The sequence below is a fragment of the Hyla sarda genome, chromosome 2 (genome assembly GCF_029499605.1).
Source record: "Hyla sarda isolate aHylSar1 chromosome 2, aHylSar1.hap1, whole genome shotgun sequence".
Lineage (NCBI taxonomy): Eukaryota > Metazoa > Chordata > Amphibia > Anura > Hylidae > Hyla > Hyla sarda.
Window position 1 is genome coordinate 41362707 of NC_079190.1, and position 17445 is coordinate 41380151.

The following is a 17445-nucleotide window of genomic DNA, read 5'->3' on the forward strand; positions in this document are numbered from 1 at the left end:
CACATGCGGGTGTTTCATTTTTGTATTTTCCTCTGAATGTATGTAACCATCAGCTACTGATATGCCATAGGCCTCAAATGCAAACAGACCTCTATGACTTCTGAGCCTTGTGCGCCTGCCCAGCACATACCCCCACATGTGGATGTATTTCCATAGTCAGGAGAAAAGCCCTCCAAAATTTGTAACCCAATTTCTCCCATTACCCCTTGTGAAAATGTTAAAAATTGGGTAACCTCAGCATTTTTGTGAAAAAATAAATACATTTTTTCAATTTACGGCCCACTGTTCAAAAAACCTGTGAGGTGTAGTTTCAAAATTGTGGTCACTTGCCGGGTTTTAGTTTAGATTTTATGTCAGATTCTCGGCCTTTGCAGTTCAAATCACCACTTTAGGCCTCAAATCTCATCGGTACTGTCTCTCTCCTAAGCCCTGTTTTGCACCCGCATAGTGCTTCACTGCCATATATGGGGTATATCCTTACTCTGGAGAAATTAGGCTACAAATTTTGTGGAGCTTTTTTCCTCTTACTACTTGTGAAACTAAAAAAATGTTGGTTAATACAAGCAATTCAGTATTAAAAATTAAAATTTTCACTTTTACGGCCCACTGTTCAATAAACATTTGAGGTATAAGTACTCACTATAACCCTTGTTACGTTCCATGAGAGGTTTAGTTACCAAAATGGTGTCACATGTGTGGGGTTTCTGCTGTTCTTGCACAATGGGCGCTTTGTGAACACACATGGCCCCTGACTTCAATTCCAACAAACTTTTCACTCCAAAAGCCCAATGGTGCTCCTTCTATTCTGAGCATTGCAGTGCGTCCGCAGATCACTTTACATACACATATGGGGTATTTTCTTTCTCAGGTGAAATTGTACTACAAATTATGGGGGCCTTTTCCCCTATTACCCTATGTGAAAATGAAACATTTGGGGTAACACTATCAATATAGTGTGAAAAATCACATTTTTCATTTTAACGGCCCACTGTTCAAAAAACCTGTGAGATGTAAGTTTTCACTGTAACCCTTGCTATGTTCCTTGAGGGGTGTAGTTTCCAAAATAGTGTCACATGTGGGGGGTTTCTGCTGTTCTGGCACCATGGGAGGTTTATAATTGCACATGGCCCCCGACTTCAATTCCAGCAAAATTCTCTCTCTAATAGTCCAATGTCACTCCTTCTGTTCTGAGACCTGTAGTGCGCCAGCAGAGCACTTTACGTCCACATATGGGGCGTTTTTTTAATCACGAGAAATTAGACTTCAAATTTTGCGGTCCATTTTTTCCTATTACACCATGTGAAAATGAAAAGTTTGGAGTAACACCATAAGTTTAGTGTTAAAAATCTAAGTTTTCACTTTTACGGTCCACTGTTAAAAATCTTTTCTTTCATTTTCTCATCCAAGTTTAACGCAAACCCGTCAAAAACACCTGTGAAGTGTACCCCTTGTTACGTTCCTTGAGGGGTGTAGTTTCCCAAATAGTGTGCCATGTGTTTTTTTTTACAGTTCTGGCACCCTGGGGACTTGCTAAATGCAACATGCCCCCAAAAAAACATTTCATCAAAAAAGCCAAATTTTGCTCCTTCTCTTCTGAGCATTGTAGTGCGCCAGAAGAACTTTTTTACATCCACATATGGGGTATTTTCATACTCAGAATTAAGGGGGTTTTAAATTTTGCAGTGTATTTTCTCCTATTATCCCTTGTGAAAAAGAAACATTTGGGGTAACACCAGCATTTTAGTGTTAAAAATTTAATTTTCCATTTTCACGTCCAACTTTAACGCAAAGTTGTCAACCCCTGTGAGGTGTTAAGGCTCACTATTCCCCTTGTTATGTTCCTTGAGGGGTATAGTTTCCCAAATAGTGTGCCATGTGTTTTTTTTTTGTTTTGTTTTTTTGCTGTTTTGGCACCATGGGGGCTTCCTAAATGCAACATGGCCCCCAAAAACCATGACAGCAAAATCCGCTCTCCAAAATTCCAAAGCTACTCTTTCCATCTTGAGCCAAATTGTGAGCCCACAGAGCACTTTATGTCAACATATGAGGTATTTCCATACTCGAGAGAAATTGAGCTACAAATTTTGGGGGGCTTTTTCTCCTTATACCACTTTGAAAAATGAAAAAAATTTGTCTACAAGAACATAATGTAAAAAATGCAGATTTTGATTTTTCTCCTCCACTTTGCTGCTATTCCTGTGTAACACCTAACAAACTTTCTGAATGTCATTTTGAATACTTTGAGGGGTGTAGTTTCTATAATGGGGTATTTCTCACACAAAGGCTCCTCAAATCCACTTCAAACTTAACTGGTCCCTGAAGAATTCAGATTTAGAATTTTCGTTGAAATTTTGAAAATTGCTGCTATAATTTGAAGCCATCTAATGTCCTCAAAAAGTTAAAACATGTCAACTTTATGATGCCAACATAAAGTAGACATATTGTATACGTGAATCAATATATAATTTGTTTGGAATATCCATTTTCAAAGCAGAGAGTTTCAAAGTTAGAAAAATGCTAAATTTTCAACATTTTCATGAAATTTTGGGATTTTTCACCAAGAAATGATGCAAGTAACGACAAAAATGTACCACTATGTTAAAGTAGAATATGCCACGAAAAACAATCTCTGAATCAGAATGAAAGGTAAGAGCATCCCAGAATTATTAATGCTTAAAGTGACAGTGGTCAGATTTGCAAAAAAGGGCTGAGTCCATAAGGTGAAAATGTCTTTAAGGGGTTAAACTGTGTCACTGACTCCATTTGTCCATCTCTACTCAGCTAAACTCATACACTATATACACATTAACCATCATTCAGTCTTCTAGTATATGCCTAATGAAGAAACATATGGGTGAATATGTGCAGAGAAAAAAAGATATGGCTTTGTCAACCAACAAAATGTAAGCTTCCATTTTCTAACAACAAAAAAGAACAGTGAAAACAATAATAATAATATATCATTATTGGTCAACATTAGTCTTGTTAAATGCACTGATTTTTGCATATTGTATTGCACATTTTACTCTTGCAGCAGCAGTTTGGGCAAAGTTATAGCCGAGGTTTGTGCCCCATAACTATATTTCTCGTTATGAGCTAAACCAGAAAAAGTATTTTATCATTATTCTTGGGCTGCCGCAACTAGCATAATAAACATTAAACTTACCTCCCGCCACTCCCTCGCTGCCACTAATATCTCTCCCATTCTCTGGCCTCGGTCTTCTTCCTGATTTATGTGCCCGACACGTCACACAGCGCTCAGCTAATGGCCAGCTGCAGCGATGTCCCACCTTGCCCAACAGAAGGGATGGCGACACCTCTGAACGAAGGTCTTCCGACCGAAACACATCTTACTTATATGCAAGCTACAAACATAGGATAGTTAATTTAACCCTAACCTACCTCCATTTGCAAGGGTCTGGATTTTTGTTTAAAGTCCAATGCAAATCTATAGGATATGTATGTTCCAGCATAACTTCCCTACAGCTGGAGATATTTCAAATATACTTGGTACATATATTACTTATATGTCAAATAAAAATATATAATAGTTAAATTATCCCTAACCTACCCCTTTATGTATAGAATGGGATTTTGTTTCAAGTCCCTTGCAAGCATATGGGCAATCTGGTTCCTTACTCCACAAGCTCCGCTCTGCATCTCCTGGTGAATGCATCAGTCTGACTTGCAAGTTACACCCCGCCCCCACATGCCACCCCCATCGGGCAAAGACACGCCCACCCTTTAAGCCACAGCCCTTTTATTTTCTACCCTTTTTGTGTATCAGTCTGGCTTGCAAATCATGCCCACTCCCACAAGGCCACGCCCCCTTCTATGTCGGATTACAATATCTTCATCACAACTCAGCCCCACCTGAGGACAGGATAAGTGGACAGGATATGAAGACGGGATAGAAGGACGGGATATGAGGACGGGATAGGAGGTTGGGATATGAGGACAGGTCATGAAGATTAGATATGAGGTAAGAATATAAGGTTGGGATATGAGGTCAGGATATTAGGACAGGATTAGGGGTCAGGATATGAGGACGTGATATGAGGACAAAAGCTTCCTCCTTTGTTGCCTTTCCTCTACCACAAGGATTAGGTAGGAAAAACTGGGCAATGCCGGGTACTCAGCTAGTTTAACTTATATTAGGCTTTGAACTGCCATCTTTTTCCACTTTGCTTTCTATGTCTTTTACACAATTATGACATCTATTGAAAATCTCGTCCTGAATTTACCACCTTTTTTTACCGATTTTATCCTTTTAAAAAATATTTTTAAACATTGTTGTAATAATATTTATGCTTTTTTCACTGAGTTTCTGTGAGAAGCTCCAGTCTTTATGGGTGATACATGTCGGTGATAGGTTGAACAGCAGTGAGATGTATTGCGCCCGGGTCCGGCTTTCTTCCTGGTGCCCGGGCCCATTACATTACACTTACGATCATCCTATCACTGGCTGAGGTGGGTCATCATGACAGCAGCCCGAATGATGGAGTTATTTAAAGCATCCAGTAAGCTAACTTGTATATACATATACACAGATTATTTCCTGGTCTCTCTTTCTTATTCCAACTCTGTCAAGTTTGTGTGCACAAATCTTGTATGGCAGAAAACAGAGTATCTATACTATATTACACTATACTATACAATGTGCCACCACATGGTACCTCCATATGGAATTAGCGATAATGTTTTCAAGATATCATGCTTATATGGGAGAATAGCTCTGTAATATAGTATCAGATGGACCATGAGATTTTTGGAGGGCGATGGGTGCCATATTGCGGCTCCACGTTACTAAGCTTGTATGGAATGATAGTACAATCATGTACATAAGGGCTTACTGCTATGGTAAGCAGAAATAATTCAGCTGGCACTCCCTGAAGTAGCATGCTGCACATGTCCTGGCCTGCAAAATTCTCCTGATCTTAGTGTTTCTATTCATGTAGCAGTGTACCATGAGGCACACCTTTACAATAAAGTAACAGGAAAGAACCATCTAGTCTCATTGGACTCTTGGTAACCACATACATTTAGCTTTTCTGGTTTGCCGAAAGGCATATGTATTATTACTTTGATGGTATTCATCTTTTCATAAACACCCAATATCTAAGAGACCACAGGGCAACTTATAAAATGCATTTTCGTAGTAGATCTGTGATGTCATTGGTCTCCAATTGGATGGTAGCTTAAATTGTGTTTGGTAGACAAAAATATGCCATAAGGACATGACCTTAAGATTTATAGACATTGACAGTTTAGCAACTCTACATAGTATTAGAATCCAAATAATGTATGCAGAGACAATCCATAGCATATTATTTTAACTTCGAGCCCATTCTTGGTTTGCAGACATCATTCACTGTATGCATTCATCCCTACCATTCGGCTTCATTGCATATCAAATTCAGTTAAGCACCCCATGTGCATCGGATATAGTCGTAATGTCTGTGAAGAAAAGGACTCATAAATGGCTTACACCCCAAGGATCCCTGCACTTATTGAACTGAATGACTTCACAATAAAATTCTGTCAAAGCCCGGGGCATCGGGGAGACTTCCTCCCACTCTGATCGATTACTGTGGTATACTTGTACCTCATCGGTGATTTCATCTGGGGCATAATCTCCACCCAAGATATAAATTTTATCCTCAATACCCACTGCCCCTGCATTAAAACCAGCACACTCAAAAGACCCTTCGCCCTTCCACACGCAGGTCTCAGGGCAGAAGCTGTAAACTTTATATGTAGAAAGGTCGCAGATGTACAAGGTGCTGTTGACTGGCACTGCTTTGATTAAAGTGGCGTGAAAGAATTGGCCAAATTCTGCCACAAGTTGACACCATTGATTTGTGTCTGCATTGTACTTAAAAAAACAGTCAAGGGAAGGGTTAAAAGCATCAGTAATCTCTACTTCAGATCCCAGTACATAAATAAAGGACTTGCACGCACTCGCCTCAGGGTAGTATATCCCTCTTGGCAAGGGACTTACAGATTTCCATTCCTTAGTTAAAGGATTATAAGCTTCAACATCGAGAAGACTCCGTATGTCTTGTGCTCCTTTGGTTTTCCCACCAATCACAAACAAATGGTTAAGGGCCATAACAGATGTATGCATGGTTCTTGGTTTTTTCATGGCTGGTACTGGAAAAGTGTTATTGCTTAAAGGACAGTAGCACCAGGTTTGGTCAGTGGCTTCATGGTGAGATTCGGCAATATGGAGCCTCACTGCACGACAACAACTACCTGTACATCCTCCCGTGAGAAAGATCTTTTCTCCGAAACTGGACAAGCTAGAACCTGGGAGATCAACTATATGTATATGCGGAAGCTCCAACCATTTATCGGTTTTGGTATTATAACAAAACGTGTACCGAGTTTCTCCATCTTCTGCTGTTTTATGGACAAAGATATATTTTTCTGTAGTAGAAATGCGGGCATCTGGGTACAACCCTCCAGAATGTTCAATGCATTGTATGGCATTACTGACCTTCGATAAACAGTCTGTGCTTCTTAACAATTGCTCCTCAGCATAGAGTACATTCTGAAGAGCACATTGTGATAACTGATGTAGTCGGACTTTTCCTATCAGCTGAGGAAAAAACCTCTCTCTCTTTTCTGCACTATGCTTAGTCCAAGCTAGGACGGCCATGAGCACAAACTCTTCATCTGGAACATTCAAGTCATCAGCCTCCAGACATTTTTCCAGCACTCCAACATTCAACTCCGAGAAGTCCAGAGATTGTGTAAGCAACGGGAAATGGCTTAGAGCAAATTGTAAGGCACATTCGAACAGCCGGGTGGAGCCGTAGCTATCAGACAATGACAACAGCTGTAAACAATTGTTTACATCAATGGTCTTAACTAAAAAATCACTACATGCTTTTGCAAGTTGAGGCACCTGGAGAAAGGAGGACATCTGAAACAGCATGTCCACATTTTCTTCTGTAATCTGTGTTTTGCCTGTGTAGGCATAATCCAGGAATCCTTTTACAGCTTTTGGAGACAGATTGCTGATCCTGACACTTCCACCATCTCTTTCTTTCATGTTCACTTCAAACATAGCCCTGAAAAAGCAAAAGGAAATCTGGTCATGCCACTTATCAGGCAAATTATTCCAGATGTATTGTTTTTAGGGCATGTGTACACGGGCAAAAACCTTGATGATGTCCAGCACTGAGCCTCGGCTTACTACGAGCCACAATGCGGGACAGTCCAATACTGAAGTTCACATTGATCTCAATGGGAACTTCAGATAGGGACCACACAACAAGAAGTCACATGTCACTTTTTCTACATTGTTCACTGTCTCCTATTAAACTCAATTGGAGCAGAGCTTTTTTTTTTTTTTTTTTTTTTTCTTTAGTGATACCATGTGGTCTTTGATATGGAAGTCTGAGCCGTTTTTAACATGCAGTTAATGCCCACGTAACATACCCTTTATAGCACCCAACAAAATTTACAGAGCTTACTGAATAAACTCCAATATGTTAAAATGGCAATTTTCCCCTATTAAACGCTCAATCTTGGGCATCAAAATCTGTGGCCAACACCCAGAGCTGCATCCCCTTTAGTTTGGACCCAGGAACAGAGCTGGGCATTTGGTTGTAGCAGTGCCTCTTACTATAGCTTAGTTCCATTTCCTTAAAGTTCCATTTACAATTGGTAGGTGCACCTGGGCTAAAGCTAGGGGTGGGCTTTCAAAACAAACAAAGAATGGATTTTTTTATGTATATCGCCTCATTAAAAAAAAAAAAAAAAAAAAAAAAAAAAAAAAATGATCAGAGGTCACATGTACTCCAGAATGGTACCAATGAAAGCGTCAACTTGTCTCCCAAAATTTTTTTGCACCCCAAGGCCTCTGCGACTTTATATGATGCCAACAAAATATCCTAAACTAAAAGAACGCCCAAAATCCACACAGCACACCTTCATGCCTGAGGTCTGTGTGAGAGACACGTAGCGCACAAAGGCCACATATGGGATATTTCTAAATACATCAGAATTCAGGGAATAAATCTTGAGTTGTATTTCTTTGTTGTGTTACAGAAAATAAATGGATTAAAATGAAAAATCTGCAAAAAAATTAAATTTTAAAATTCAGCCTCCACTTTGCTTTCATTTCTGTGAAATGCCTAAAGGGTAAATACAATTCTTTAATGTCATACTGGCTACTTTAAGGAGTGCAGTTTATAAAATGGGGTGATATATGGGGGTAACATACAGGCCCCTCAATTCCACTTCAGAACTAAACTGGTCCCTGAAAAATCAGATTTTGAAATTTTCTTGAAAATCTGGAAAATCGTTGCTAAATTTATAAATCTTCTAACATTCTAAAGAGTAAAAGAATGTTTATGGGTACATTAAGGTGATGGGTACGTAAAGTAGACATATTGTAGATGTGAATTAATCATTAATTTGGTATAATATGACTATTTATTGTACGAGCAGAAAATGTAGAAACATTTTTTAGAAAAAGTCTAGAAAAATGCTAATTTTAGATATTTTTCGCTGAATTTTTGATTTTTTTTTTACAAAAAACGCTGAATATATCAATCAAAATTTACCACTAATGTAAAGTACAATATGTCACAAAAAACAATCCCAGAATCACTTTCATAAATAAAAGCGTTCCAAAAGTTATTACCAAATAAGTGGAGACATGTCAGATTTTGAAAATTTGTCTTGGTCATTAAGGTCAAAACAGGCTGTTGAGTAAAAGGTTTAATTAATAGTTATAATTAAAGGTGTACTCCATTGCTTTAAAAGTTATCCATTATCTGCAAGACCCTTTGGGATCTCCAAAACAGGGCCCCATCTCTACTTGCGCAGGGAGCAGTATGTCAGCACACGTTCCATGCATTTTACATGGGACCGCTGGAGATACTTGAGCACTGTACTCCTATTCTGCATAAAGGGGTTTATTTTAAAATAATGGAGTACCCTTTTTATTACATAGTCCTGGGGAAAAAAAACATTACAAGGGCACTTTGAGAACAATTGCTACTTAAAGATACTTAGTGCCAGAATCAACTAGTGCCAGAAAATTAAACAGATTTGTAAATTACTTCTATTTAAAAATCTTAATCCTTCTAGTACTTATCAGTACTTTTCTTTTAGAATTTCCTTTCTGTCTGACCACAGTGCTCCCTGCTGTTCAATTTAGGAACTGTCCAGAGCAGGAGCAAATTCCCATAGCAAACCTTTCCTGCTCCAGACAGTTCCTAAAATGGACAGAGGTGTCAGCAGAGAGCACTGTGGTCAGACAGAAAAGAAAATTAAAAAGAAAAAGAACTTCCTGTGGAGCAAATAGAAACTGATAAGTACTAGAAGGATTAAGATTTTTATAAAGAAGTAATTTACAAATCTGTTTAACTTTCTGGCACCAGTTGATTAAAAAAAAAAAAAAAAGTTTTCCATGGGAGTACCCTTTTAATGTTTGACAACATTGATAAATGTCTTGGTTGTCAAATCTTAACTAAAAGGGAGTCTGTCGCATTGAAAATACAGTCCACTCTGCAGACAACATGTGATAGTACAGAAGAAGCTGAGCAGATTGATATATACTGTGTTAAATGGACTCCGTAAATATATATTTCTGTGGAAAAAGTTTCAGGATAACTTGTAATTGGAGATTTTCCTACCCTAGGTGACAGAAAATATGGATTTCATAAAAGACAGGAGGCGAGCATTATGCAGTTCTTTCTTTACTGCAGAAAGTTAGCAGTTAATATTAAAATGTTTTTAACAATAATAAAAAAAATTTAGATACAATAGTGCAATCAAACATGCTATGTTCTGATAACAGCCAATGAGAGCGTCTCCTATATTATAAAAGGAACTGTACCTGAGGTAACTTCATCTTTCTTTACTGCTAAGGATACAGATACGTTTCTTGTTGCTATTGTACTTATTTTCACCTCCATTTCTGTTCATATTCCCTATGAAAATGAATCTAATCAAATTCATTTACTCTACTATATATATATATATATATATATATATATATATATCTTCTCTCCTTTTCTGCTATACATCAACATACTTCTCACCATTTATTTATTTTTTCTTTTCAGCCAGAATCTTTAATCTGTTTATTCACCCCAGCTTACCTATATTTTCTATTCTTCATGCTCACTTGTGGCTCCATTCCTCTTTTCCCTCATATCACGTGGCCCACGGCTCTATTGCGGAGACGCAGCTGAAATCCAGTTCTCGCGAGACGTTGGCAGTTGGTCATCAACTAGCCGTCCGTTTTCCCACCTCTCTCTCAGTCAGCGCTACCCTTCTGACAGAGCGGCGTCACTGTGAACTCTGTCCCTTCTCTCCTGTCACCGACTAAAGAATCTCCATCAACTTACCTCCCAGTGTCCTTTTCAGGACATTTCAACAGTGTATAGTTGATTCATACTCATTATTGCTTTAAAGGGGTACTCCAGACCTGAGACATCTTATTCCCTATCCAAAGGATAGGGGATAAGATGTCTCACTGCGGGGGTCTCGCCGCTGGGGCCCCCCGCAATCTTGTATTCGCCACCCACCTGTTTGAGCTGCACGCCGCGGTGCCAGCTCACAAACAGCCGTGTGGCGACCACAGGGCCGGAGTATCGTGACATCACAACTCCGCCCCGTGTGATGTCACCCCCTGCCCCCACTGTGCATGTCTATGGGAGGGGGCGTGACAGCTGTCACGCCCCCTCCCATATACTTGCATAGGTGGCGAATACAAGATTGCGGGGGTCCCCAGCGGCGGGACCCCCGCGGTGAGGCATCTTATCCCCTATCCTTTGAATAGGGGATAAGATGTCTCAGGGCAAGAGTACCCCTTTAAAGTGTGAAACAGTTACCCTAATACTCTAGTACATTGTGTGTACATACATTAATTATTTATTTCAAGATTATTATACTACTTAATGTTTAGTCTAATATAATATCTACTATAATTCATATGACCATTAATTATTAATACATAAATGTATTCATAAATACTAATACTATTTACATATTAAAGAGACAGTTGAAACATGCCTTCTGAACAACTAAAATCCTCAGACTCTGTATATGTATTGGATGACTTGGTAGACCAGCCAGTATCTAGGTCTGTCACCACCGCTGTTAATAATGCTATGGCCACTATGCATGACTCAGTAACAAAGTCAGTCTCTTTGGAATTATCGCAATTAGAGATGAGCGAACTTTTCAAAAATTCGATTCGGCCGATTCGCCGAATTTTCCAAAAAAGATTGTTTCGATCCGAATTTTTTCGCGGCAAATCTATATTAAAAAAGGCTATTTCTAGCCTACATACAGCCTCTATAGGGGTATAGAACACTTTGCTGTGTCCTAAAACGCATATGGAGTGTGCTGGGGTAGTGAAATAATACTGTTATTCAGAATAGCATGCAGATTACCGGCATCGCTCTTAGAATCACTGCCGCGCAGCAGCACAATGACAGAGCCTGGTGGTGGCATCAGTGTCAGGAGACCATATAGTGGCTGAATGACATAGCGTGGAGATGTTGGCAGCATGAGGAGACCATATAGTGGCTGAATGACACAGCCCAGAGTTGCCAGCAGCATGAGTAGGCACTAGGCCTTCACAATCCCTAAGATTAAAAGATGAATTAAGACATTTAAACCTAAGATTTTGGATAGCGGTGCTACCTATGAAAAAATTTGAAATTCCCAGACCCAGGCCCAGCGGCGCCATCATTTTTTTATTTGAAAATTAAAACAAACTTCGAGTGTCCTGGACCCCATCGTGTGGGTACGAAGGACTAAATCCAACAAGCCCCCACAGCAACATCAGTAAAGCATATATTGCGGGTCATAAGCTCGGGTTCATTAAGTCCCTGCCCTTTGTACACACCGCATGTCTCTACTACCGATTGTATGGTTTAGTGAGGTCCTCGGATTGGCCCCGGCGGGGTAGGAGAAGGCCCTGGCAGAGCGCCGAGAATTTAAAGATCATTGTTGAAATTTGAGGATGAGTCAGGAGCAGGCATTCGCAGTACCCAAGAGGGTTTCATAACCCCATACATTTAAAGATCAATGTTGAAATTTGCATTAAGCATGTATTTAGCTACTGCTAAACATCCAAAAATTAAAGGCCCAAGGCCAGAAGCATCAGTGAGGCAAGTAGTTCCTGAAAGACACAGGATGAGCCAGGAGCAGGCAATCACAGTACCAAAGAGGGTTTCATAACCCTAATTGATAACCAAAAGAGGGTTTCATAACCAACCATAATTGGGAAATGTTGGTGTAGCAGCATGGTCAATCTACTCTGAGGCATCTGGCATTGGTGGCTGGAAATCCTGGCTTATCCATCCCTGATTCATCTTGACAAACGTCAGTCTCTCCACATTTTTAGTGGACAGAAGAGTTCGCCTTGGGTGACTATGGCCCCGGCCGCACTAAACACCCGTTCTGATGGTACAATACTAGCCGGGCAGGACAGCTTTTCAAGGCCAAAGTCTGCTAGTTGCGGCCATAAATCAAGTTTGGCTGCCCAGAAGTCCAGCGGATCTTCAATGGTTGTTGGCATGGCCATGTCAAGGTATGCCACCACCTGCTGGTTCAGGTCCTGCTCCATGTCTACCTGCTGCTGATGAGTTGCTTCACTATGTGGGTGAAGAAAGCTACTCATCAGCAACTGTAGACTCAGGCTGCTGCTGATTGAGCTGGTACTGCTCCTGCCCCCCCCCCCCCCCCGAGTCAGACCTGCGAGTGGATGGACCATCAGCCAACTGACTACGTAGAATCTCTCAGTAGTAGGTCAGTTTGTCCTCCCTCTCAGTGGGTGTAAAAAAGGCCCCCATTTTTGGCCGGTAGCGAGGGTCTAATAAGGTGGAGATCCAGAAGTCATCCCGCTGATGAATTTTGACAATTCGGGGGTCACTACGCAAGCAACTGAGCATGCATCGTGCCATTTGCGCCAGTGACTCAGAGGGACTACCTGCCTCCATCTCTACTGCATACTGCCACGGTGTGTCTGGGTTCTCTGTCTCACCTTCCTCATAACCCTCCAGCTCCTCTGGCTGCTCCTGCTCCTCCTCTCCTGTCCAATGACTTGAAACATTTTTAACGAAAAATGTACTGTTTAGATTTGGAAGCCCCCAAAATTACAAAATGGTGTTTTTTTCTTCAATTTTGTCGCACAATTATTTTTTTTTTCGTTTCGCCGTAGATTTTTGGGTAAAATGAGTAATGTCATTACAAAGTAGAATTGGTGGTGCAAAGAGTAAGCCATCATATGGATTTTTAGGTGCAAAATTGAAAGAATTATGATTTTTTAAAGGTAAGGAGGACAAAACGAAAGTGCAAAAACGGAAAACCCTGAGTCCTTAAAGGGGTACTCCGGTAATATTAATAATAATAGCACTTTATTTATTGTTGTCTTTAGTGGGATTTGAACCCAAGTCCCCCAGCACTCCAAGGCAGCAGTGCTAACCACTGAGCCACCATGCTGCCCTTAGCATACATCTGCTAAAATGGACAGAGATGTCAGCAGAGAGCACTGTGCTCGTGATGTCATCAGTGTTCCAAAAAGAAAGGAATTTCCTCTGTAGCATTCAGCAGCTAATAAGTACTGGAAGGATTAAGATTTTTTAATAGAAGTAATTTACAAATATGTTTAACTTTCTGCCACCAGTTGATTTAAAAGAAAAAAAAAATTCACCGGAGTACCCCTTTAAATATTAACTACTAACTTTCTGCAAAGAAAGAACTGCATGATGTTCGCTTCCTGTCTTTTATATATTTTCCATCATCTAGGGTAGGAAAATCTCCACTTACAAGTTATCCTGAAAAATTATCCACAGAAATATATATTTACGGTGTCCATTTCAGTCATAACTCCATCCCGCGTCAGACGAAACCGCATCCCGCCTACTCCCTCGGACCAATCTCCGTCAGCCGCAACTCCCTCCTCCCTCCGCAACTCCCTAAACTCCCTCATCCAAAACTCTGTCATCCCTCAGACGAAAAACCTTCCTGCTGTGTAGCAGAGCCGAGTCAGTGTCGGTTCTCTGCTCTATGGGTTCTGTTGTAGACGTGATTCAGTGTCAGCTCTGCTATACAGACTCTGTAGAACATGTAGCGTCTGTAGTACACTCGCAAGTTTTACAGTTTCGACTCTGCTATACATGCTGGGCAGAGTCAGCTCTGCTTTGCGGCAGGAAGTTGCGTCTGAGGGAGAATCATGATGGCGTTTTGGACGAGGGAGTTTAGGATGAGGGAGTTGTGGCTGAATGATGACGGCGATTGGTGTGAGGGAGGAGGCGGGACGCTATTTCGCCTGACAGGGGACGGAGTTATGGCTGATTACTGGCGATGTCCTAAAATGGATGCCGTATACATTTATCTGCTCACCCCTCTTGTTCTAGAACATGATCTTGGCAGATTGGACTGTATTTTCAACATAACTGGTTCCCTTCAGGCTGTGTTCACAGGGTCAAGTTTTTAATTGCAGTTATTGTACAAAAATCCAGAAATAGACCTCAAAAAAGGGAGAAGTCTCACGGGGTAATTTGTCATAAGTGGTAGTGCACTTTTGTTGTTTATATTAGATGCAAATTGCGTAAAAAATGTGCGCCTCTTTACATGGTGTACAGTAGCTGTAAGTACTTTTGTTAAAAGTGCTATAGTAGAACTTTTTTTTCAGACGTGGTTTGCAGTGGAAATGTACTTAACTGGACCTTTTTGCGCAAGGCATGACATTTTTACGTAAGTTTACGCCAGCATTTTTTATTCAATAATTGCAACATTAAACCTTAACATGTGAAAACAGCCTTAAAGTGCTACTGTGTACTAAAGTGGTACTCTGCTCCTAGACATCTTATCCCCTATCCAAAGGATAGGGGATAGGATGCCTGATCTTGAGACCCCCCCGCGATCTACGTGCAGCACCCGGCATTCTAAACAGTATGTTTAGAATGCTGGGTTCCCGAGGCAGGAGATGTGACTTCATGCCATGCCCCCTCCATTCATGTCTATGGGAGGGGGCGTGACGGCTGTGGCATGAAGTCAATAGCAGGTAGTCAGTATGAATGGAGGGGGAGTGGCGTGAGGGCACGAGCAGGTAGTCAGTCAGATGCCATGTGTACAAATCTACTAAGAGGGCCCCACCTGAAGAAATCACTGCTGGCTGCCAGGACACAGCGGTGGCATGAGATGGATTCATCTTTCACGATGATGTTAAAGTCAAAGAAAATGTTCTGTTCTCTGAAGCTCTGCAGTACAGTTAATATCTTCTGTCCATGACTTTCCGCCACCAGGGAGACAGATTTTTTTTCGGCAGATAAGAATCCGTTGCACGCCGCTCTCCCAAACGATTCCATATTCGTGGAGCTAGGAAATGTGGCCAAACTGTGGGGAACACATAAGTCAGGTCATTATTTATGGATCATTAGTTGAATGGTCATAAACTAGATTAAATGTAGCGTTAAAAGGAAATCTTTAAAGAACAACTGTGGCCAAGCCCTCTAAAAAAAAAAAAAAAAAAAAAAAAAAAAAAAAAAAAAAATGGTTTATAGTTCATCTGCCAATTTAGGAAATCAGTCAGATGGGCGTGAACTTAATTTTAATAATGGGAGTGATCAGGTGAGGGGCAGGATTATACAGTCAGGGGGTGTGGATGTCGTATGTTGAGGGGAGTGTATGCCTAACACACCCCCTCTGACTGTATAATTACGCCCATCATTTCCATTATTAAAAGTTCACACCCACCTGACTGATTCCCTGAGTTGTCAGAAACTATAAACCATTATATGTCAGGAACGGGAGGGTGTATCGCGGGACTGTAAAAAGATTTGTGATCAGGGCGTCTTAAGATATTTAATAAGAATGCAATTTAATTTGGGGGTTGGCCATAGGTCCTCTTTTACGATAAGGCATTGTTCGGGCCAGGAAGACGCAGTATAATATCCTATTATAAGCCAAAAGAGCAGAAAACTAATAAATGGACATCTTACATCTATACAGTATGTCCCTGGGGCCATGTATTGATTACACAATGTGCTTTTCACTTTTTTTTGGGGGGGGGGGGCAGGGAACCCCCAATAAAACAGCATTTTTACTGCTCAGAAATAATTTTCTTGTTGTGTAATTTTGGCAAAATCGCAGGCTAACACACATCTTTGACACAGAAAAAACTGCATTGTTTGATCAGAGTGCGCACACATACATTTTACAGCCATAATTCTTGGTCTGTGTTCACTTTACAGAATTTCAAAGGAACGTAATTCCGGTGCAGCAACCTCCCATTATCGTAAATGGGATTCTGCTGCCCTGTGCACACAACTGAATTACAAATTTCAGACCAAGAAATTCAAATTTCGGACTCTGACTGAAAGGTTTATCAAGTTAATAATTTTGGTGGAATCTGCTTACATATGCATTGTCAACTACAGCGTGCATACCCGTGCTGACCTAGAGCAAAAAAAGTTTATTTTTGGTCCCCCCCCCCCCCCCCCCCGATGCTTATCAAACTGCTGAAAATAGCAGCTGTAAACGTATACATGGCCTAAGGGATTGTTTTTTGTTGGTGAACTTGCAACCATTGCAGAATGTGTGACACATTTGGACCGTTTCTTGCATCAGTTAAGTTATCCATGACTATTACAGTAATCCTATGATTACAACGTATTCTGAGGTTTATGGCGCGCATATTTAAAACATGGCACCATGTGACAGTTATAGCGGGTGCAGAGGTAGAAGCTGTACTCTGTTGTGAGGAGGCCCAAGCCCCTCTGCTATGTAAGACACCGCCAGTATTATGTACCAGGACTATGGCAGGTGAGGTGAGCACATTTTGTATAAACATGGGTTGTCACGTTGTGGACAAAATGTGAAACATACTAAGGGTGCATTCACACCATGTTTTGAGCCTCTGGTAGTAGGATCTTGCAGGAGAATTTCAAAATCTTCTGTCATCGTACAGACCAGTACCATACTCCATTTAGTTCAATGAGCTAGCTCACTGAATTGAATGGGGTACTGTAGGGGTCAGGCAGCCCTGTTCACAAAGTGCAGTTTTTTTTGTTTCTAAAAAAAAAAAAAAAAAAAAAATTGTAGTAAGTAATTGTTCATTTAAACAAAGCATGCACATGATACAAGCTAGCAGATTTAAGGAGTTGCAGTTTCACTATAGTTCGGGAGCCAAAGGCTGGAGACAATGGGGGGGGGGGGTGAGGAGGGGCTGAGTGAGTTTCCATAGACCAACATTTTACATTTTATGACAGTCTATGGGTACATTCATATGTCACGATGAGAGTTTAATTACCATTCAATTCAGTGGTCTGCATGGTAATGAAAGCCACGATTTTGACAAAAAAAAAATTTAATAGTCAGTGGCTCAACATGCTGCAATTACCAACGATCTGAAAAATGCCCAAAAAAATTAAAAAATTTAATAAAATTTTATAAAAAATAAAAAAA

At 40.6% G+C, this 17445-nt stretch overlaps 1 protein-coding gene across 3 annotated transcripts in view; it reads right to left on the reverse strand.

The window, feature by feature from the left end:
• Positions 1 to 3740: 3740 nt before the first annotated feature.
• KBTBD3 (kelch repeat and BTB domain containing 3) overlaps positions 3741 to 17445 on the reverse strand; it is a 33586-nt gene continuing 19881 nt past the window's right edge. For all 3 annotated transcript variants that reach the window (XM_056561612.1, XM_056561611.1, XM_056561610.1), the window contains exons 2-3: positions 15136 to 15375; positions 3741 to 7076 (exon numbers count right to left, since the gene is read on the reverse strand). In XM_056561612.1, the coding sequence (XP_056417587.1) occupies positions 5474 to 7076; positions 15136 to 15347 (1815 nt within the window). In that variant the 5' untranslated portion in view covers positions 15348 to 15375 and the 3' untranslated portion in view covers positions 3741 to 5473. The remainder of the gene's footprint in view (positions 7077 to 15135; positions 15376 to 17445) is intronic.